Genomic DNA, 24,940 nt, shown 5'->3' with positions numbered 1-24,940 from the left:
GGGCAAATCTGACAATTGTCAGGTTAATAATAGCTATGAAAGACAGATGCAACATGGAAAATTAATAGGAGGGCTGATTGCGATAATGCAATTGATGTGGATTCAGGTACTTCCAAAAGACATTGGACAAAATGTCATGCTACAGGCTTGTTTCCAGAATAACGCCCCATGAAATAAAAGAGACAATGACAATGTGGTGTTTGACTGTGGGGGAAATTAGATACTGCTGCAAAATGATGTTTTGTTTTAGATTGCAGGCAAGTTGATAGGGGGAGTTGTCCAAGGGTTGGTCCTGGGACCAATGCTTTTCTTGATACATATTAATGTTTGAGGCTTAAATGGACAGGGCACAATTTAAACATATGAAGATTAAACCAAAGTTGGGAAGTATCCTGAACAGTGATAATGATAAAGGAGCTGCAAAATGAATTAAAGGATGCAATTCTGAGGGGAGCACAAGTACAGAGAGACTGGGAGGACTGAGCTTAGGAGTTGGGTGGTCATGTTACAGCTGCACAGGACATTGGTTGGGCCACTTTTGGAATACTGCATTGAATGTCTACTTGGCAGGGAAAATACCATGGTCAATTGGTGTTCCTGCTATAGGAAAGATGTTGTGAAACTTGAAAAGTTTCAGAAAAAACTTAAAGATGTTGCCAGGGTTGGAGGATTTGAGCTACAGGTAGAGGCTGAATAGGCTGGAGCTGTTTTCCATGGAGCGTCAGAGGCTGAGGGGTGACCTTATAGAGGTTTATAAAATCATGAGGGGCATGGATAAGGTAAATAGACAAGGTCTTTTCCCCCGGGGTGGGGGAGTCCAAAACTAGAGGGCATAGGTTTAAGATGAGAGGAGAAAAATGTACGCAGGGCTAATTTGGATGGGTATATGAATAGGAAGGGTTTGGAGGGATATGGGACTGGAGCTGGCAGATGGGACTAGATTGGGTTGGGATATCTGGTCAGCATGGACGGGTTGGACCGAAGGGTCCGTTTCCATGTTGTACATCTCTATGACTCTATGACTCTGTGTACAGAAATGATTGCATGTGCTTATCCACTGGGCACTTAAAAATAGTTAACTTACTTTAGTCAAATTTGTCTACAGGTGATATATATCTTAGATTATTTTCACTCCTGAGGCTGATAAAGTGAGTCAGATTATTACCTGGTTCATCCCACTTGCTAAGATAAACTCCTGTGGACAGTGTGATTTTTATTCTGGGGTGCAAGATGGATGGGGTTTACTAGTTGCTCCAAATGCAGATTGGAGCTGGCTGTGCCAAGGTTGGCTGTTCAAAAAGGCTTGCCTTACTTTTCTGAGGTTTTATTTCATTTTTGTTTGTATTTTTGTTCTTCCATAAGTCACCCCTCAAATCTCACTTACCCACTCCTCTTGCGCTATCCATGGTCCTACCCAACCACGGATCCTCTTCCCTTTCATGCCCCCATTGTCCCATAGACTACCAGGCCAACTCATGGTATTCGTATGCTCATTGACCCGGTATACTCACTCTCTGTACAGAACTAATTACCTCTATAGTAACAAAGGCATGTGAGAATCTATTTAAAAATCCAGTCTGATTGAGGTGTATAAGGAGGTGGTGTTAGCAATTCTGGAATGTATAAAAATAGATAAGTCCCCTGGGCCGGATGAGATTTATCTCTGGGAAGCCAGGGAGGAGATTGCCAAGCCTTTGGCTTTAATCTTTATGTCTTTATTGTTTGCATGAGAAGTGCCAGAAGACTGGAGGATAGCAAATATTGTTCCCTTGTTCAAGAAGTGGAGTAGAGACAATCCTGGAAATTGTAGACCTGTGAGCCTTATTCAGTTGTGGATAAAGGGTTGGAAGGGTTATAAGAGATAGGATTTATAATCAACTACAGAGGAATAAGTTCATTAGAGATAGTCAACACGGATTTGAGAAAGGTAGATCATGCCTCACAAACTTTATTGAGTTCTGTGAGAAGGTGACCAAAGAGGTGGATGAGGGTAAAGCAGTTGTTGTGGCGTATATGGATTTCTGTAAGGCATTTGATAAGGTTCCCCATGGTAGGCTATTAAACAAAATACAGAGGCATGGGATTGAGGGTGATTGAGCGGTTTGGATCAGAAATTGGCTTGCTGAGAGCTGAAAAAGGGTGGTGGTTGATGGGAAATATTCATTCTGGAATTCTAGTGGGGTATCACAAGGATCTGTTTTGGGTCCACTGTTGTTTATCATTTATATAAGGTGACCTGGATGAGGACTTGGAAGGATGAGTTAATAAATTTGTGGATGACACTAAGGTCAGTAGAATTGTGGATAGTGACAAGGAATGTTGTAGGTTACAGAGAGAAATAGATAAACTGCAGAGCTGGACTGAGAGTTGGCAAATGAAGTTTAATGCAGAAAAACGTGAGGTGATTCACTCTGGAAGGAATAACAGGAATGCAGAGTACTGGGCTAATGATAAAATTCTTGCTAGTGTAGATGAGCAGAGAGATCTTGGTGTCCAGGTACATAGATCCCTGAAAGTTGCCATCCAGGTTGATAGGGTTGTTAAGAAGACATACAATATGTTAGCGTTTATTGGCAGAGAAATTGAGTTTCGGGACCATGAGGTCATGCTGCAGCTGCACAAAACTCTGATGCGGCCAGATTTGGAGTAGTGCATACAATTCTGGTCACCACATTACAGGAAGGATGTGAAAGCTTTGAAAAGGATTCAGAGGAGATTTACTAGGATGTTGCCTGGTACTGAGGTAAGGTCACATGAGGAAAGGCTGAGGGACTCAGGGTTGTTTTTATTAGAGAGAAGAAGGTTGAGAAGCAATTAATTGAACATATAAAGACAATCAGAGGCTTAGATAGGTTGGACAGTGAGAGCCTTTTTCCTTGGACAGCGATGGCTAGTACGAGGGGACATAGCTTGAAATTGAGAGGTGATAGATATAGGACAGAGGTCAGAGGTAGTTTCTTTACTCAGAGAGTGGTAGGGGCATGGAACACGCTGCCTGCAACAGTAGTAGACTTGCCAACTTTAAGGGCATTTAACTGGTCATTGGATTGGCATATGGATGAGAATGGAATTGCATTGGGCCTCAGATTGGTCCCACAGGTCGGCACAACATCAAGGGCCGAACGGCCTGTATTGCGTTTTAATGTTCTACTGTTCTATCTTTCTTTAAGAAAATCCTGCTGTTGGTTAGGTTGATAAAGTGGCAATTAACATTCACATCACACAAATGCTAGGCAGTGGCCACCTACAAAAAGTGAGAATCTAACCATTGCCCACTGACATTCAATGGCATTACCATTGCTGTAGCCACTACTATCAACAATGTGTGGGTTATCATTGAACAGAAATTGAACAAACCAGGTATATATACACTCTGGCTACAAAACCAGATTTAGAGCTAGGAATTCTGCCTAACTTAGCTCCTGTATCCCCAGTCCCTATCCACCATCTACGAGCCAGAACTCAGCAGTGTGGCATAATATTCTCAATTTGGAACAGTCCAGTTCTAAAAACACATTTTCAAAAAAAAACTTTATATTCAGCACAAAGCAACCAATACCACATCTAGCACCGTCAACGTTCATTGCCTTCCCACTGATATATAGTGGCTGCAGTGTGTACCATCTACAAGCTGCACTGCAGTATCACAACATTGCTCCTCTAACAGTATGTTCCAAACTGACACGTCTACCATATAGAAAGACAATGGCGCAGATGCATTGGAATACTGTCACCTGCAAGAACCACCCCACCTCCCACAACTAACACTACAAGTCTCCCCCAATTGCCCCCCAAAATACATAGCATCTTGATGTGGTTACCTCATGTTTGCTGGGTCAAAATCCTGAAACTCTGTAACAGCAGTGTGGGTTTCCCTATACCTAAGGACTGCAATGATTCACAAAGGTAACTCACCATCACCTTCTCCTGGATGACTAGGGATTGTCCATAAATGCTGGCATAGCAAGAAACACTGATTTCCCATGAATGAATTTAAAAACTGTCAATCGACTAGACATAGACCTGTTAAGTAGTAGTAACAGTAGCTAATGGAAGCTTGACCAAGCCTTTGTATCTTGTTTAAGTAAATGTTGATCTGACGACAAAATAGATCACAATAAAAATGCTGGTACTATAACAAAAGTTGTCAATCTTCTCTCTAGCTTTGTTAACAGAAAAAGTTTGGGCTCTCATTCACACTATGAACTAATCATGCAGGGTTGAGGATAGGGTTGACAATATTGTTCTATGCAGGACCAACATGGACTTTGGGTTGAATGGCCTCCTGCGCCATTATGATTCAATGTTTCACATATCAATTTTAATCATATAGTATTAGAATTTTGCATGCACCATTTATTGATAATAACAAAACATTATAAAGCAAAAGCTAACAAATTTTCTTAGCAAATGCTACAGCTGAAATACAACTGTGTAGTGCATTGCATTCTGGTTTCTGCTGAAACACAGATTTTATGGGATTTTTATATTGTCACAGCAATTGAATTCCACTGTTGGCTAGTACTAATAGAAAGCTATAACCAGAACAAACATACACAGAATGTGCTATGATTACAAAGTAAGTCTCACACCACTGGAAATTTATTCAGGAGTGCAGGTTGATACAGACGAAATGGCAAATTGAGGTCAAAGGCAGAATCTTCCAGGTCCCCAACCCAGCTGGCACGTTTGCAGCCAGAGAAGCTCATAAAATCTCACAGGTAGCCTTCCCACTACTCCTCTAATTTGTGTGCAATGCTAAAAAGGGCAAGTGAGGTCTAGGATGGCCAGCTGGTCTGCATGTGCCTCAATTATAGCCTGAACAACCACATCCTGCCTAAAACTTTGAGGCAGGCAGGTGGTGCTCAGCAAGTCAGCCTTCTTGGCCTTGAACAGGAGAGGTGTGCCCCTATTATGGCCCCCACTTAAAAATCTAACACCAACCTCACCCTTCAGTCCAAGAGTTAAGCCCTAGATGTTCCCTCCTTCCCTGCCCTTCATATCATGAGCCCATCCCATGAATATTTATGCTCCACTTACGTTCATGATACCCAATACAATACAGTACAGCTTTATTTTATATCATGCAAAGTCCAAGAATCTAGTAACACAGTACTAAAGTGGTCTTAACCAGTACCCTGCATACCTGAAGAATAACCTGCCTACTTTTGTATTCAATTCCCCTTGCAATAAACAATAACATTCTATTAGATTTTTTTTGTACATGCAAACGAATCTTTTGCAAATCAATCATTCACTAATACATCAAGTTTGTTTTTCACCTTGGAGCTCTGCAGTTGCTCAATTTAGATAATATCCTTTACTTTTCTTGTCAAATTTAACATTTTCCATTATGTTCAATCTGATTATTTTTTTCTAATTTTCTTGCCTATCTGCATCCTTGTATCCTCTTCACGACATTTTTCACTAGCCATCAGCAAATTTAGCAAACCATAACTTGGAAGAAGAAACTGAATGTATTCAATTAAACTGTAAAGGTTGAGGCTGTGCATTGATTGCAGTGATACATCAGTAATTACATCTTGCCAACCTGAAAATGATCCAGTCACGCCTACTAGAATCAGAGTCATAGAGATGTACAGCATGAAAATACACCCTTTTGTCCAACTTGCCCATGCCGACTAGATATCCTACCCTAATCTAGTCCCATTTGCCAGCACTTGAACCATATCTCTCTAAACCCTTCCTATTCATATATCCATCCAGATATCTTCAATGTAATTGTACTAGCCTCCACACCTCCTCAGGCAGCTCATTCATACACACACCACCCTCTGCATGACAACCTTGCCCCTTAGGTCGCTTTTAAACCTTTCCCTCTCAACCCAAACCTATACCCTCTAGTCCTGGACTCTCCCACCCCAGGGAAAAGACCTTGTGTTTTTATCCTATCCATGCTCCTCATGATTTTATAAACCTCTATAAAGGTCACCCCTTAGCCTCCAATGCTCCAGAGGAAGTAGTCCCAGCATATTCATCCTCTTCCAATCGCTCAAACCCTCCAACCCTGGCAACATCCTTGTAAATCTTTTCTGAACCCTTTCACTTTTCACAATATCCTTCCGATAGAAAGGAGACCAGAATTGCAAGCAATATTCCAAAAATGGCCTAACCAATGTCCTGTACAGCTGCAACATCACCTTCCAACTCCTATTCTCAATACTCTTGACTGATAAAGGAAAGCAAACCAAACGTCTTCTTCACTATCCTATTTACCTGCGACTGCACTTCCAAAGAACGATTAACCTGCACTCAAAGGGCTCTTTGTTCAGCAAAACTTGCCAGGACCTTACCATTAAGCATATAAGTCCTGCTCTGATTTGATTTCCCAAAATGCAGCACCTCACATTTATCTGAATTAAACTTCATCTGCCACTTCTCAGCCCATTGGCTCATCTGATCAAGATTCTGTTGTACTCTAAAGTAACCTTCTTCGCTGTATACTACACCTCCAATTTTGGTGTCATCTGCAAACTTACTAACTGTACCTCCTATGTTCACATCCAAATCACTTATATAAATGACAAAAAGCAATGGACCCAGCACCGATCCTTGTGGCTCACCACTGGTCACAGATCTCCAGTCTGAAAAACAACCCTCCACCACCACCCTCTGTCTTCTACCTTTGAGCCAGTTGTGTATCCAAATAGCAGGTTCTCCCTGTATACCAATGCGATCTAATCTTGCTAACCAGTTTCCCATGGGGAAACTTATCGAGTGCCTTACTAAAATCCACAGAGATCATGCCCACTGCTCTGTCCTCATCAATCCTTTTTGTTACTTCTTCAAAAAAACTCAATCAAGTTCGTGGGACACGATTTCCCACGCCATGCAGACCATCCGTAATCAATCCTTGTATTTCCAAATAAATGTAAATGCCATTCTTCAGGATTCCTTCCAACAACTTGTCCACTACCAATGTCAGGCTCACTGGTCTATAGTTCCCTAGATTGTCCTTACCATCTTTCTTAAATAATGGCACCATGTTAGCTATCCTGCAGTCTTCTGGTACCTCACCCGTGACTATTGGTGATACAAATATCTCAGCAACGGGCCAGCAATCACTTCCTGTGCTTCCCACAGTGTCCTAGGGTACACCTGATCAGGTCCTGGGGATTTATCCACTTCTATGCATTTCAAGACATCCAACACCAATTCATCTGTAATATAGGCATTTTTCAAGATGTCACCATCTATTTCCCCACATTCTGTACCCTCCATGTCCTTCTCCACAGTAAACAATGATGCAAAATACTCGTTTAGTATCTTCCCATCTCCTGCGGCTCCACTCAAACAGCACTGCTGATCTTTGAGGGGCACTATTCTATCCCTAGGTGCCCTTTTGTCCTTAATGTACTTATAAAATCACTTTGGATTCTCCTTAACCTATTTGCTGAAGCGATCTGATGTCCCCTTTTTGCCCTCCTGATTTCCCTCTTAAGTATACTACTGCTGCCTTTATATTCTTCTAAGGATTTGCTCGAACTCTGCTGTCTATACCTGGCATATGCTTCCTTCTTTTCTCTTTGCCAAAACCTCAATTTCTCGAGTCATCCAGCATTTCCTACACCTATCAGCCTTTCCAGGCATATACTGTCTCTGGACTCTCATTATCTCATTTTTGAAGGCTTCCCATTTTCCAGGCATCCCTTTACCTGTGAACATCTGTCCCCAATCAGCTTTAAGTTCTTTCTTAATGCCGTCAAAATTAGCTTTCCTCCAATTTAGAACTTCAATTTTTAGATCCAATCTATCTCATTTTAAAACCAACAGAGTTATGGTCACTGGACCCACCATTGACACCTCAGTCACCTGCTCTGCCTGATTTCCCAGAAGTAGGTCTAGTAGGTACATCCAGAGACAGAACATTTTCTTGTACATACTTAAATTCTTCTCCATCTAAACCCTCAACACTATAGTTGGAAAGTTAAAACCTCTATCATAACCACCCTATTATTCTTACAGATAACTGAAATCTTTTTACAAATTTGTTTCTCAATTTCCCGCTGACTATTAGGTGGTCTATAATACAATCCCAATAAGGCGATCAACACTTTCTTATTTCTCAGTTCCACCCAAATAACCTCCCTGGATGTATTTCCAGAAATATCCTCCCTAAGTACAGCACTGATGCCATCCCATACAAAAATGTCACTCACCCTCCTCTCTTGCCCCCTTTTCTATCTTTCCTATAGCAATTGTATCCTGGAACATTAAGCTGCCAGTCCTGTCCATCTCTAAGCCACATCTCTGTAATTGCTATGATATCCCAGACCAATGTTTCTAACCATGCCCTGAGTTCATCTGCCTTCCCTGTTCAGCCTCTTGCAATGAAGTAAATGCAGTTTAATTTATCAGTCCTACCTTGTTTTCTGCTTTGTTCCTACCTGCCCTGTTTAACTTGCTACTTTTCCCAACTGTACCAGTCTCAGATTGATCTCTTTCCTCACTATTTCCATGGGTCCCAACCACCCCCCCCAACCTTACTAGTTTAAATCCTCCCTAGCAGCTCTAGCAAATCTCCCTGCCAGTATATTAGTCCAATCTGTCCTTTTTGTACAGCTTACATCTACCCCAGAAGAGATTCTAATGATGCAAAAATGTGAACTCTTCTCCCCTGCACCAGCTCCTCAGCCATGCATTCGTCTGCTCTAGCCTCCTATTCCTACCCTCATTTGCTCATAGCACTGGGAGTAATCCAGATATTACTACCCTCGAGGACATCCTTTTAAAATTCCTGCCTAACTTTCTGTATTTCTCCCTTCAGAATCTCATCCTTTTCCTTTCCAATGTCATTACTTCCAATGTGTACAATAACCACCAGCTGGTCCCTTTCCCCTTTTGAGAACATTCTGTACCCTCTACAAATATCCTTGCTTCTGGAAGCAAAGAGGCAACGCACCACTCTGATTTTTCACTGCCGGCCGCAGAAATATTTGTCTGTGCCTCTGCTTAGAGAGTTTCCTATCACAATCAATCGCTTGGAACCTGATGTACTCCCTCATTACATTTGAGACAGTCTCGATACCAGTAACTTGGTTATGCATGCTACATTTCCCTGAGAGTCCATCACCCCCTACATTTTCCAAAGCAGCATACTTGTTTGAGTTGGGTAGGGATAGCCACTGGAGACTCATGCACCACCTGCCTACTCCTCCTACCTTTCCTGGAGTTAACTCATCTACCTATCTATACGTGTGGCTTTTCTCTCTTTCTATAACTGCCAACCATCACAACCTCTAGCTCTTGTAAATTCCTCACTGCCTCTAACTGCTGCTGCAACTGATCCATGCGATCTGATAGGATTCACGACGAAAGACACTTCCTGCAGACATAATCATCAGTAACATGGAAACTCTCCATAAACTCCCTCATTCGACAGGAAGAGCACATCACTTTACTAAATGCCATCTTTGCTTCTTTGCAATCCACAAACCCAGAAAATAGCATTGTCTTATTGCTCTTAAAAAAAATTCCAGGCGAACTTACTACATAATGGTGCATATTTTTAAAATTTAATCAAGAGACAGATCTCAATAAAACATTTAATCAAGAAAGAACGCACTCTACTCAACTGTAGACTTACAGCAAAATTACACATAAAAACTGTGCACTTATCTGTTCCTGAGCTGTGAACTCTCCTGCACAGGCTTCTCCAAGGTCAGCTGTGAATTTCGCTATTTGTTAATTTTTCCTAGATGTTTCGATGTCCAGAGATAAGTGAACTCAAACAGCAAAGGAAGTAACTGTACAGATTCACTGCTGTGTCAGTTAGCAGTGTAGATTTCTTCCTCTCTTCCTCACTCACCACGCGGTCGCTGCGTTTTGTCTGTCTCCTTCCTTTTAAAAGTGCCGTTGTTTTGATCTTTCTTCCCCAAAGTTCCAAAACAATGCAACAACATATTTTTAGATTAGATTAGATTAAATTAAATTCTCTACAGTGTGGAAACAGGCCCTTCAGCCCAACATGTCCACACCGCCCCTCTGAAGAGAATCCCACTCAAACCCATATTTACCCTTTACTAACGCACCTTACACTGTGGACAATTTAGAATGGCAATTCACCTGACCTGCACATCTTTGGATTGTGGGAGGAAACCGGAGATCCCAGAGGAAACCCACGCAGGCATGGGAAGAATGTGCAAAGTCCACACAGACAGACGGGAATCTAACACTGGTGCTGTGAAGCAGCACTGCTAACCACTGAGCCACCATGCTGCCCCAATTAAAACGGCAATTGCTGCTGCTGGAATTCAAGGAAATCACCTCCAACACCTCACAAAAGGAGCAGCTCTTACAAATTTGTCCCGTCCTCCATCTTGGATTATCCAGAATCCCTCATAAGCTAGCCAATCTCATAAAATGTAATGCATTGTTTATTGGCATTGTGAGATTTAATTTTGCACAATAGCATTTGATACAATAGTGGTCTACAACACACAAAATCTGCACTAGCCAAAAACAAACATCTAACTATTTAAACCCATGTTCTATCCCTTGGCCCATAGTGTTCTATACCTTCTACATCCAGATACTTACATGTTACAAGGGTTTCTGCCTCTACTATGTTTATGATGAGGGGGTGCCAGTGTTGGACTGGAGTGGACAAAATTAAAAATCACACAAAACTAGGTTATAGTCTGGTGTTGTGATTTTTAAACTTACTATATTTATAGCAATGCAGTCGAGATTCCCACCACCCATTTTCTCACATCTCTTCTAAACCTCCTACCTTAAAAATCAATGCCCAGTCACTTATCTGTCCACCAAGGGGAAAGGTTCCTTCTTACCCACTCTTTGTATACCCCCCTCCATTTCAATCAAGCTCCCCTTAGTTTCTTCTGCTCCAAGAAAAATAACTCCAGTCTATCCAGTCTCTCTTCATAACTGAAATGAACCAACCCAGGTAACATCTTGGTAGACCTCTTTTACACATTCTCCAGTACAATCACATGCCTTCCATAATGTAGATTCCAGAACTGCGCACAATATTCTAACTGTGACCAAACCAACATTTTATACAGTTCCAGCATCACCTCACTGCTCTTAAATTGAGCCTCAACAAATAAAGGCAATTATCCCATATAACTTGTTAACCATGTTACCAACCTGTCCTGCTATTTAAAACACTAAAAAAAATAAAAACTAAAATGTCCAATATTAAAATTTAGTGCACTGAAATTTCTTCTTGTTGCTCATCGATGTAAAGTAATGCCACTATACTGTTGAAATCACAGCTTTATATTAAAGGGATGGAAATTCCTTCATTAACAAACTGTTGACAAAGCGAAAGGGTAAGAGCTGAAGTTATAGAACCGTTGGGCTAGTTATTTTTGCAATAAACATCATGTGATGTGCCATGAAATTTATTAGGGTAAAAAATGAGGTCTGCAGATGCTGGAGATCACAGCTGAAAATGTGTTGCTGGTTAAAGCACAGCAGGTTAGGCAGCATCCAAGGAATAGGAAATTCGACGTTTCGGGCATAAGCCCTTCATCAGGAATGAGGAGCACCGCCCTCCTAACCTGCAATCTTCTTCCTGACAGGAATTTTCCTGCTCCTCATTCCTGATGAAGGGCTTATGCCCGAAACGTCGAATTTCCTATTCCTTGGATGCTGCCTAACCTGCTGTGCTTTAACCAGCAACACATTTTCACATGAAATTTATTAAACTACCACCACAATCTACACCGCACCTTATCCATAATTTAAAAAAGCAACTTTATTACCTAAAATGAAAGCCTTTTAAAATGATTAAAATAATCTAAAACATAAAACCAAACACATCACAACATCAATATTAAGCAATATAAAACAAAAATCAAAAATTGAACAAGAGCAAATCAGAAGTCCATCCAACTTCTTTAAAAATCCATAAATAAATGAAGCAACTCCAATGTCAGCAATATTCTTAGGCAAGAGGTAAACAGCTTAAACTTCTGTATCTCCAGGAATTCCATCAATTCATTATTCTTTTTTGATCATTTCCCTTTAGCTCCCACAACAAATCCAAAAAAAAACTCGCTTGCCTCTAGTTAATTTAACAATTTCATTCTTCAAATGTACATTTATTCACTTTTACAACCCATGCTTTTACAAGAGAATCATCATTCATTTCAACAACAGCTTCATTTTTCTGAAAGATCAAATCTGGCACTCACAAGCTCCCACTCCCCTCTCGCAACCTAGTCTCTAAATACTTTCCAACTATTGTTGCCTACAAAGTCCAAGAACTTTTCAACTTTCCTGTTGTGCCTTTTAATACATGCCTGTTTTACTTATGGGGAATTGTCTCCAACGAGACATCATATCTTCTACAGTTCTTGTTCATCTGCAGCCTACCATGTGACAATGTTGTTCGAGTGGGATACAACTGCATCCTAAATAACTAATTAATTAGTTGAGATGTCTTAATATCTAGTGCATCCCTCACCCACACATTGGATATTTTGTCACTTTTAAAATAATGTATTCTTGATCCTCGACAGGAGAAGATTCCTGATGAAGGGCTTTTGCCCGAAACGTCAATTTTCCTGCTCCTCAGATGCTGCCTGACCTGCTGTGCTTTTCCAGCACCAATCTAATCTAAACTCTGGTTTCCAGCATCTGCAGTCCTCACTTTCGCCTTGGAGAGAGACATCCTATTATTCATCTTGATCTCTCTCCAACTACTGTAATTCGCACTTATACCATCTATGATATCCTCTCTTTTCAGTATCTATTAACTCTTCCAAAGATAGGTTGCTCACCGCCAGGTTGCAGGTTTCATGAAGGTTTTTCCAACTGTCCTAATTCTACAAGTCTATCCAAAGCATTTTCACTATTAAAATGGAATGAAACCTGCATAATGCCATCCAAAAAATGCTTGAAAGCTTTTTGTCTTCTCGCAACTACAATCGGAATTTGGATTGCCAATTTAGGGATTTCCTCCCCCCAACCCCATTCCAAACATATAAAATACCACCCGCAATATGTGGCAGTAGACGTAGTGTCTCTTTTATAAAACCCCTAATAATAAAATCTAGTCTGTTTAATAAATTTTGAGACATTTCTAAAATAGGAAGATGATAATACATCTAGATGTTAAAATAGGTTTTGAATAAATTCAACTTTTTGCATAGGGTGTAACAAAGCCTTCTTCAAATTTCCAGTGCAATCGACCAACTGCGCTTCTCAATTAACTAACTGTCTTCAATCCTATCCATGAATCAAATTTTGTACCAAAATATTTTTCAGTTTCTCCCTGAGGAATGTACTGAATATCTGCTTTTTCTAATTTCCACTTTTTCCTATGATTTTATAAATAAATTACTTATTCTTATATATGAAGTGGAATCCTTTCACCGCCTTAATATTAACATTAAGACACGTTATCACAAAATCTGTACTATTTTTAAATTCTCTACCATACCCTCATAAGAATCATTCAAAAGAGAAGCATCATCGGTGAAAACCAAAGAAACAGAGTGATGTTTAATCCTTCTAATTCCAGCTGCACCCCTCTAATTTGGTCCTAATGTACTGATAAGGGGGGTCTATCACAATATTAAATAGTATGGGTAACAATGAGTCTCCCTGTTTGACTCCTCATAATACCTTATTTCCTTTGTCCCACATTTATAATCTTCTATATGCGTCATGTTGTTAGAATACAAGTTTACAATTATTCTAAGAAATTCCAATGAGAGAGATAACCCTTGTAACGCTTTCACTAACAATTTGTGACCAATAGAGTCAAATGTCTTAGCCAAGTCCACAAAGACTATGCTAGTTCTAGTTTCCCTATCTTTGACCTGCAATTTTATTACTCAGGATTTTGATATTCTCCTCACACACTGATATTCCTTCCAGGAAACACTACTGACATTGATTGAGGTCCATTGCCTCACTGAGTCTCTTTGCCATTATCTTGGCGTATACCCATAATAACATGTCCTACAGTGATGGGTCTCCAATTATCTATACTCTTAAGATCTTCCATATCATTTGTTTTTGCGATCAGGGCAGTTCTACTAATTTCAAGACAATCTGGTCTCACCCCTATCTTGTCCACAAAGAATAGAGTCTTGGAAGTCTAGTTATGTTTCCCTATGTAATGCTTTTAAAACACTAAAGTTCATGCCATTGGGTACCACCACAGTTTTAGGACCTATCCTGCTAACCGCTTGCTCCACTTCTAACAAGCTAACAGGCTGTGTTAACAAATGACCCCTAGTCAGACCTTTGTAACTAACGAATTTCGTGATATTTGTTTTATTGTTAGGCACAGACAATTTCTCAAAATACTTCCTCCAATTCATGCTTTTCCAATGGGCATGTGCTATTAGAGGTAGCACCCATAAGCTGGCTTGCCAATAGTTGACGTTTCCAATGGAACATGGTTTGAGTCTCTTTAAAAGGGACCAGTGGACATGCACACTAAAGTTCCTTTGATCTTCAATGTTTCCCAGATTCCTATCATACATCAAATATTCCCTTGACTTTTTGTCTTGTCCAAGTGCATCATTTCACACTTCCCCAGTTGAATTCTACTTGCCCCTGATCAACCCAGCTGACCAGCCTGGCTATATCCTCCTGTAGTTTAAGACTATCCCTGCTCACTATTTACCACATTCCAATTTTTGTACCATTCACAAACTTAATGATCAAACATCTTGCATCCAAGTCTAAATCTATAGAAACAAGCAGCAATGGCCCCAACAAAACGCTGAGTGCAACCCTGAGTGCAACTGAGAGTCAACCACATTGTTGTAGGTCTGGAGTCACATGTAGGCCAGACCAGACCAGGTGAGGACTTTCCTTCCCTGAAAAACATTAGTGATCCAGGAAAGTTTTCATGTCAGTAGATTCTTAATTCCAGATTTCTTTTACTGAATTCAAATGCTATCATCTGCTGTGGTAGGATTTGAATCTGGATCCCCAGAAAATGAGCTGAACTTCTGAATTAATAGCCTAGCAATAAGATCACTAGGCCATTGCCTCCCCATACTTCCTGCCGATTCTATATCCAATTTGCCAAATTTCCTTGGTTCCCTTCAGCTCTTCACTATCAGTCTCCCATGTGAGACCTTATCTAAAGCCTTGCTGAAGCCCACCTTATTAAATGCATTTTGGAAATCTAAATACATGACACCTACATGTTTCCTTAATCCACAGCACTGTAACTTCTTCAAATTATGCAAATAAATTGAATAAGTATTATTTCCCATTCAGAAAACTATGGTGACTCTGCCTGACTATCTTGAATTTTTCCAAATGCCCCGCTTTATCATCGTCAATAACAGCTTCTAACATTTCCGTTATGTCAGATACTAAGCTAACTGGCCTGTAGCTTCCTATCTTCTTCCCTTTAGGAATAAAGGTGCTACATTTTTATTTCCCAATTTCATGTAACTTACCCCATCCTAAGGAATTTAGAAGAATTAAAGCCAACCATCAAGCATCTCAATAGCCATTTCCTTTAAGACACTAGGGTGAATTTCATCTGGACCCACAACTTTACCGGAATCCCTCCCTCCCATTTCCTGGAAGCTCTATTTCTGGATTGTAACTTGCATCCTCTACTTTCCATTATTAAATAGAAATGCTAGAGAAAGGTTACAAAAATCTGTAATTAGGTACAGAACATTTGGACAAATATGAACCAATTAGAAAGTCAGCACACATCTGTAAACAAAAAGCCAAAGAACTGTGGATTCTGGAAATTAGAAACAGAAACAGAAATTGCTGGAAAAACCCAGCAGGTCTGGCAGCATCTGTGGAGAGAAATCAAAGTTAATGTTTCGGGTCCAATGACCCTTCTTCAGAAAATGGTGAAGTTATGGCAAGCTTGGGAGAACTATTGGGCATGTAGAGCTTCATTCCTAATATAAAAGGTCTTTTTTATAAATTTTATATGGCGATTATCCTCTCTTTCATTGGAATTTAGGTATGAAAAATCTATGCCGTTCTCACTGTTGAAATAAATTGTTCATGAGGCTACACCATTTTTCAGTAGGTAATACGTGGTTCAATGGTCTATTCGAATGATTGCTCTTTCTCATGAGAGTAGGCAAATAAGCTTTTAAATGCACAGTGTAACATGTACACAATTGGAAACACTTACTTACATTTTTCTTCAAAAAAAAAAGCAAGAAAGCTACAATAGCAAGTAATGTCTTGCTGAAACTTTCTCTCCCCAATCAATGATATTTTAAAAATAGAATGCCCTCACTTTACATGTGATCTAACGGCTGTTAACGAAGAAATACTTTTATAACCTTATTACTTCAAAAGTTTATGCCAGCTACAAGTTTGCAAAAACCCTAAAGCTATTCAATTCAGTTTTTCCAAATAGTACCATTTTTATCTGAAGTATTTTTATCTCCTTTAATCATAACACATGTGAAACTACATAATTGACATCAGCATATACAAAAACAATTAAACTACTGGGCTAGAGTTTCTAATTTTAGCTTGTGTTTCTTGCAGATATTATTGTTTTCTGTTGAACACTGTAAAACTTTGCTTTCATACTCTATGCTTATGTAAACTGGTTTCCCGTTATTCTTCGATTTCATTTTAAAAGGGACGGCTCCACACTATGTTGGGCACACTGCCAGCTATGTACTTACCAGACACAGGACATCAGGTCTGCCTCTTTATATTTATGATCTGTCTAGCAGATATGTTTATGCAAAGAACTGTGATTAATAATAAAGTTTACGTAATTTTCTGATGAGCAAGATGAATGAATGACAATTAAAAAGACAAAATCAAAAGGCATAGAATACACTTCTGCTTCTGCAAACAGATACAATGCAAGGGGAATTTCAAAGTGAGGCTATAAACATCATAGTGGCAATTCTCTTATTTACAAGGAAAATTATCCTTGTAAATAATGAATCCACGTACTTTGCATATAGAAATAAGATGAACTTGCTATAATTGCATAAAAGCAATAAGTGTGAGAAATTGAATTGCACTTCTAAATTTGATCACAGTTAAATCGAAACTGCTAGTCAGAAGATAGCTTAAAAATGAAATGCAAATGAGCATATTGGAATTATACTGATTACTTCATCACGTTGCCCGTCACATGGCAAATATTCAAAATTAAATTTGATTAAATTATTTTCAAAGTTTATAAAATAATGAAGCACCCAGAAGGGAATAATGAAAACATCTGAAGTTTCAAATTCTAGCTTCATAGTGGGGATCTGCTTTTACCACTGTTAGAGAGATCCGACTATGAAATTGCGGTGAATGATTTTAGGCAGGGTAATAACATCATTTTCACATAGATGAACACCGAACATGATACTATAACTGCATACTTAATTTGTACCCATAATGACTAAGAATTTCTTACTCCCTTGGCAGTTTTCTAACCCAGATTTTGAATAGGAAAACACCAAGATAAATCTTGAAATAGCACTTGGATAGTGGAATTGAATGGAATAAAAGACTCTTCTCATTATGTATTTTGGGTGATAAATTTTGATTTGGAAATTACATATCTTGTATATGTTTTATAAATGTGTGCTTTTCTTTTTAAACAAAACGCAATGGAGGACAAAGGAAGTGGGTTGCTGATCAAAAATGGCTTGTTCATATGAAGTTCTGAAATAACACTGGATGAAACAAATCTTAAACCTGCAGCGTTGCATGTTATTTATACGGTTTATTTGAAATGGCATGTCATTTTACTTGGCTTACATTCTCAACATGCAAGTTAAGAGGAACAATCTATGGGGATGATTAGGGAAAGTTCCTTCTGGCAAGAGTCTACGCTTCATGGTAGAGCCATCTTAGTAAAGGAATCGAAACTTGGTCTGGGATTGTCCATATGCAGAACCCTCAAAAGGAGTGATTATCAGTTAAATTGCATGTTAGCACTCACTTATGAGGCTGCACCACATTTTGGTAGATAATAATTGATCTAATGGTACCTTCTAATGCTTGACCCAATGCCCTCTCCTAACAATGACCAGCTAATCAATAAAAATGTTGTTGATTAAGTTTCTGAGAGCTCTCAAAGGTTTATCACCTTTTAAGGTGCACTTACTACTGGAGATGTGAAGAACACTTTGAAACACACAGAGATATTGTGGGACAGTTTGTCAAGACTTGAACACTATCAATATTTATTCTAGACATTTCAGAGGATTTCACATTTTTTAAAATGCGAATACTGTGGATGTCTACACACCTTCCCTCAGTTCCTTAGCTATCCTGAAACCTGTAGTGTGTGTCAGTAAATATGTTTGTCACCTTCGGTACATAAAGCCCATGAACACACTACCATAACAAGATTAGTTCTAATCAGCATTGCTAATCCAGAGGATGTCGGTTTTAGTACCTTCAGACAAATTCAATTTGTAAAATTTTGGTATTAATTCAAAAAATAAGTGCAAAAACAAGTTTTTCAACAGTCATGTCTTATTAGCACAGAATCAACTTTTTATCCCTTCATCAAAATGATCCCACAAGAATAAATACTTAAAATTTAAATACCTGAAGGAGTTCTGTTGTAGGAGGTAGAATCAAATTGATGGTATAAACAATTTCATTAGCTGTAGACCTGCCACTGGACATACAGCTTTGTAATGCAGGGAGTTGTTTAAGGTGTGAGATGGTGATAGGATGGTTTTCTCCAATCTTTCCAATTTTACATTCATTGGTTGCTACAGGACCTAATGAGTGAAAAACAGTAATATTTTAGTTATTTCAAAATATAAAATGGAAGAAAGCATCAATTCAGAGTAGAAAAGTTAATATAAAATGCATATACCTATAAGATATGATGAAAATGAAATTATACATAATATCCATTTATTGGATCAAAATGATTGATTAATATTATGACAGCTTATGTAAATTGATGCTTTTTCTCTGACCATTTGTAACTATGAAAATGTTCAACAGAATGCTACTTCCAGTTTAAAAATGTAAATGAATATATGGTCTTCTCATTAAGAAATCCCAAGATATAATTTGTCATTATAGAAGTAGAGTCATGTAAAACTAAATTGAGCACCATGAACAATTAACATTAAAAGTATGAAGAGATAAATAATCTTTTGTTAGCGAGTTTTGAGAAGATTGTAGCTCATGTCGAGGTTTTGGATGTATGTTTGCTCGCTGAGCTGGAAGATTCGTTTTCAGACGATTCGTCATCAATATGAGGGAACATCTTCAGTGAGTTTCTTAATGAAGCACTGGTGGTGTAGCCCACTTTCTATTTATATGTTTTAGTTTCCTAGGGTTGGTGATGTCATTTCCTGTGGTGACATCATTTCCTATATTGAACTACAGAAGCAATAATCCCAACATCCACAAACAGAGCTGCATTAGAACATTATTTCAATGAGCCCCCAATCACAGCAGCACAGAGGAACTATGCAGTGTAGAGAAAAATCACCTATACAGTGTATTCAAAAAGAACAGTTGCCCAATGAATAGAGCCTGCCGATTCCGGAGCAACAAACCCAGACAAGCAGACAAAACACGTCCAGAAATCCTATCCACTCTCCTTACATCAAAGAAATGACTGTCAGACTACTCAGACCTCTTGGCATCATGGTAGCCCACAAACCCACCAACACACTAAAGCAGCAGCTAATGAACTTGAAAAACCCTATACAGACAACAAGCTAAACTAATGTCATTTACAAAATACCTTGCAAGAACTGTAACAAACACTACTTGGATAAACAGTTGAAAACCAGTCACCAAGATACATGACATCAACTAGCCACAAAACGACATGACCCACTCTCACTAGTATCCTTACATACGGATGAAGGAGGATACCACTTCGACTGGGGCAACACACATCCATCCTAGGACAAGCCAAACCGAGACACACGCGAGAATTCCTAGAAGCATGGCATTCCAACCAGAACTCTATCAACAAACACATTGACTTGGATCCCATTTACCACCCTCTGGACATGATATCATCATAGGAAATGATGTCACCACAGGAAATGACATCACCAACCCTAAGAAACTCAAATATATAAAAAGAAAGTGGGCTACACAACCAGTGCTTTATTTAGAGGCTCACTGAAGATGTTACTAGTATGGTGATGAAACACCTGAAAATGAATCTTCCGGCTCAGCGAGCACACCTCAATTCATAATCTTTTGTGCAATGGATGTACATTTTCCTGCCAACTTCTTGGAATCAAACAGATCAACCTATACTTTTAAAAAAGGTTCATATATTCCTACCTACATTTCCAGTTAATAGTTTAGTTCAGTTGGCAGAATACAGTCTGCAAATAGCAAATAGATTAAATTATTCTGTATCAAAAAGCCAAGGCATGTTTTACCTAGGTATATGTAACATCCGTCTTGTTTGATTACAATGTTGTCAACACCAAAGTAAAGAGGTCAAATATGGTACAGGTAATCAACTTAGAATCTCAAGAGTATTCACACAGAAATTACAGCACTGGCAATGAGAATATTCAAGATAAAACATTGAAAGAGTGTGTACACACATGAAATGACAAAATTCCATTTCCAGAGTGATTTGTTTTGTCAATTCACAACAGCAGCTTTCATGGTGCAAGACAATTCGCATGGTTGCAGAACTTTCTATAACCAAAGTACAAATTATAGAATCAAACAAGGAGTCAGCGTAGCCAATTGGTGGTATCCTCACTTTTTGAGTTATTCGAATCCAAATTTTGTAGCCAAACATGTCCTGATTGATATTCTTCCTAAAAAAAAGCATCCACCCAAAACATCATATCTCTTTATAAATCCTGACCGACCTGTTCGGTTTCTTTCAGACCTTTATTTGTAGATTTCTGGATGCCTTTTGTATCAATCCCAAAAATCTGCTTGCATTTGTGTTCTGCAACATGAGCAGCAACACAATGAGGGCAGATTTCTTGAAAATTATTAGCTTCTAGTGGGAGATGAAACACTGGCTGGATAAATTTGTATGGAGTTGCTAATGGAGCTGCTACAATTTCACCCACTTGCTGCAAGATTCATGCAACAGGATCACAAGCATTTGAGGTCAGCAGCCAAGTGCAATTACAATGTAATCGGGGGACCTAAGCATGCAGTAACTGTATGAATGCAATAAAAACTTAGTGTGATACCAAAGTGACATCCAGTGAGTGACTAAGTAACATTAGACAACTTACTATTGAATTTTTAACCTCATTCATTTTGTGAAACGCATTTTTATTGCAAATGTGTAGAAATATAGAAACATATGAAAAAGGAACAGAAGTAAACCATTCAGGCCTTCAGGCCTGTTCCACCAGTCAATATGATTAAGGTTGATCATCCTACATCATACAGTCATCGAGATGCACAGCACAGATACAAACCCTTCAGTCTAACTCGTCCACGCCGACCAGATATCCTAACCCAATCCAGTTCCATTTGCCAGCACTTGGCATATATCCCTCTAAACCCTTCCTATTCACGTATACATCCAAATGCCTTTTAAAATGTTGTAATTGTACCAGCCTCCACCACTTACCCTGGCAGCTCATTCCATACAAACACTGCTTGAAAAAGTTGCCCCTTTGGTCCTTTTATATCTTTCCTCTCTCACCCTAAACCTATGCCCTCTAGTTCTGGAGTACCCACCCCAGGGAAAAGACCTTGCCCATTTACCCTATCCATACCCCTCATGATTTTATATACATCTATAAAGGTCACCCCTCAGCCTCCGAAGCTCCAGGGAAAACAGCCCCAGCCCAATTACCCTCTCCAAATAACTCAAACCCTCCAACCCTTTCAACATCCTTGTAAATCTTTTCTGAACCCTTTCAAGTTTCACAACATCCTTCCAGTAGGAGGGAGAACAACATTTCACACAATATTCCAAAAGTGGCCTAACCAATGTCCTGCACAGCCTCAACATGACCTCCCAACTCCTATACTGAATGCTCTGACCAATAATGGAAAGCATTCCATTGTGCTGCTTCCAAACCAGGTTAGAAATCTGCACAGCATTAGAAATGGAAAGTCTGAGCCCAAAGATTGGCAAAAGAGAAATTGTTTTGAATTCATGCAACCTTGGCACCAACTGGACAGATTTCACCTGAATCATGCTAAGACAGAATACCGAAAAGAGTGTGTGCTTGGAAGCATGGTGATGGTGTAAAGATAATAATCTCTCCCTTGAAGACAGCAAAATGAAAGAATTGGTCATTGACTTCAGGAAGTAAGGTGGCGGGCACACCCCTATCTAGATCATTGATGCTGAGGTGGATACGGTCAACAGCATCAAGATCCTAGGAATGAAGATCATCAACAGTCTGTCCTGGTCCATCCATATTCTGTACAATAGTCAAGAAAGCATAACAATGCTTCTACTTCCTCAGGAGATGAAGGAAAATCAGCACATCCATAAATATTCTTACCAATTTTTATAGATGTACCATAGAAAGCATTCTATCAGATGCACCATGGCTTGGTATGGCAACTACTCTACACAGGACTATAAGACTCTCCAGAGTTGTAATCACAGCCCAGTCCATCACACATGCCAACCTTCCTTCCATTGACTCCATCTATACTTCTCACTGCCTCGTGAAAGCAGCCAACATAATCAAAGACCCCACCCACCCCAGTCAGCCAGAAGATACAAAAGCTTAAACATAAGTTCAAGAGCAGCTTCTTCCCCGCTGTTATCAGACTTTTGAACTGATCTCTCAAATTTTAAATTTAATGTTGATCTCGCACTTTGTGCATTTTCTCTGTAACTATACTATTTAATTTCTTGTTCTGTTCTATTACCATTACAGATATAGTATGGTATGATCTGTCTGTACTGCATGTAAAACAAACTTTTCATTGTACCTAGGTACATGTGACAATAATAAATCAAAATTAAATTAAAAAACTGAAAGATTTGATATAGAAGGATCATTTTTCTGAACTTGTATCTTTGCAAACTGATGGTTAGGAAATACGTTGAAGACTTTATTTTGATTTGAAGATTGAAGATTTGAAGATGTTTTAATCTGTCTACATCTAGACACATGTTTCTTTGCTTTTGGTTTCATCTTTTGTGTAATAAACATCTGTTGAAAAAAAAAAGTGTGCCTGATGTGTTTATGCTTTTACTGATTGGCCACCATATTAACCAAAATTTTGCAAAATGATCTATGAAGCCAGATTGCACTCTAGGATGTGACTTGTCTAGGAGAAGCATCAGTTGGAATCATAAGACAAGACTCTCATTAACTAAACACTTCTCCTTGTGGGAGAACAGTGTAAGGCAACAGCTGAAAGATTTTGAACAGTTAAGAACTAAACTAAAAAGCAGAAGCTCCAAGTTAATGATATCAAATTGCTATCTGAGACATGGGCAAACGCGCATAATTAAGGTCAAAGAGTTCAATTCAATATTTGGATTAAATATTATGTTTCAGTTCAAAGGGCCCTTGCACCAGTACTTGGTGGAAGGGAACAGTTCTGTTCAGACAGGGTTCAATTGAAGGTGCTGGGACCAGTATCTCAAAGAATCGAATAATCAGGGATGTAGAGAGGGCTTTAAATTCATTGGGGGGTGGGAGAAGAGAACAGAAGAATTTCTGGTGGGATGATGCATAGGCTTACAAAGTAAAAGGATAAGGTGTACTAGAGGGCAAGTATGTTGACAATGCCACTCAGTGCGGGACAGGAAGACAGAGTAAAAGCACTAAAAAAGCAGCAAATTAGATTGTTGGTGGTGGGAGGGGAATGTAAATAAGACAAAATGGATGTACTTAGTATTCAGACAAAAAATTAAATTATTTCACAAATGGAGGTTAATAGGCATGCATGATCTTCTAGCCACTACATACACTCAATTACAAGGAGAATAAATCTGGGAACTAAATATTCAGGGGTATGAGACTCAGTGAAAGGACAGGCCAGCAGGTAAAGATAATGGGGTAACTTTGTTGCCACAAGATGGAAAACGTTCAACAGCAAAAAGGATCCTGAATCAGATAATGTGGAGTCCTACAAGGGGAGGAAATAGATACAACTACAATCACAAAAATCAAGGAAACTAAAGGGATTAAAGATCAAAAGTTCCTTGGGACTAATAGGTTGCACCCAAGAACTTTAAAACAAATAGCTACAGGGATAATGGATAAACTAGTAGTAATCTTCCAAGAATTCTTAGAATCTGAAAAGTGTTGGAGGATTGGAAAATGCCAGTGTAACACCTTCATTCAAAAGGGAGGGAGACAAAAGAAAAAAAGGTTAACTATAGACTGGTTAGCTTTACATCTGTGATTGGAAAAACATTAGAGACTATTTTAAAGGATGCATAAAGCAATTTTGCAAATAAAGTGCAATATTTGTTTGAAAGCTACACAATAAACTAATTTAAATGGCTACTAGTATTTTGGTCCTGTTTCGTGATCAGAGAGTAATAACTGTGTTTAAATGGGCTATACATGCTGGGGAATGTAGCAATAAAGCAAGTAATGTAAAACAGGAGAAAGAGGAGATATATAGAATTTAGCAGAATGCTCAAGCACAGCCATTCATTCCTACGTATCATCAACTTTAATTGCTCTAAGTTACTGCAGTTTTAAAGCTCCGATTGTCCCTTTCTACATTTCTGACTATGAAGGTCTAAATCAACCCAGATCTGTTACATTCGTGCTTACATTGAGCCCTTGTACAGTCTTTGGTACATTTCTATTTATTTGATGTAATTATTGTTCACAAACAGGCCTTTATATAAATATTCTATGTTAATACTGATTTTACAAATAGTGACCAATTACACAGAAAACTATGACAAGGTGTTACAAATAGAAAGCCTATATTTAAATAATCCTGTCTCCAAAGACTACAGCAACCAAGGACTCAACAATTGAATAAAATCTATCAATCCAGAGGACTAACTTCAGCAGTCATCTTTCATACACACCTATTGTCCTACACTTCCTCAAGTGTA

At 38.9% G+C, this 24,940-nt stretch overlaps 1 protein-coding gene across 3 annotated transcripts in view; it reads right to left on the bottom strand.

Moving 5' to 3' along the window:
* Nucleotides 1-24,940, bottom strand: part of LOC132825888 (endoglin-like) — a 135,322-nt gene that overhangs the window by 94,040 nt on the left and 16,342 nt on the right. For all 3 annotated transcript variants that reach the window (XM_060841493.1, XM_060841492.1, XM_060841490.1), the window contains exon 4: nt 18,517-18,695. In XM_060841493.1, the coding sequence (XP_060697476.1) occupies nt 18,517-18,695 (179 nt within the window). The remainder of the gene's footprint in view (nt 1-18,516; nt 18,696-24,940) is intronic.

The sequence above is a fragment of the Hemiscyllium ocellatum genome, chromosome 21 (assembly GCF_020745735.1).
Source record: "Hemiscyllium ocellatum isolate sHemOce1 chromosome 21, sHemOce1.pat.X.cur, whole genome shotgun sequence".
NCBI classification, from domain to species: domain Eukaryota; kingdom Metazoa; phylum Chordata; class Chondrichthyes; order Orectolobiformes; family Hemiscylliidae; genus Hemiscyllium; species Hemiscyllium ocellatum.
Note: the sequence above shows the minus strand (reverse complement) of the source record. Positions and strands in the feature narration are given on the sequence as shown.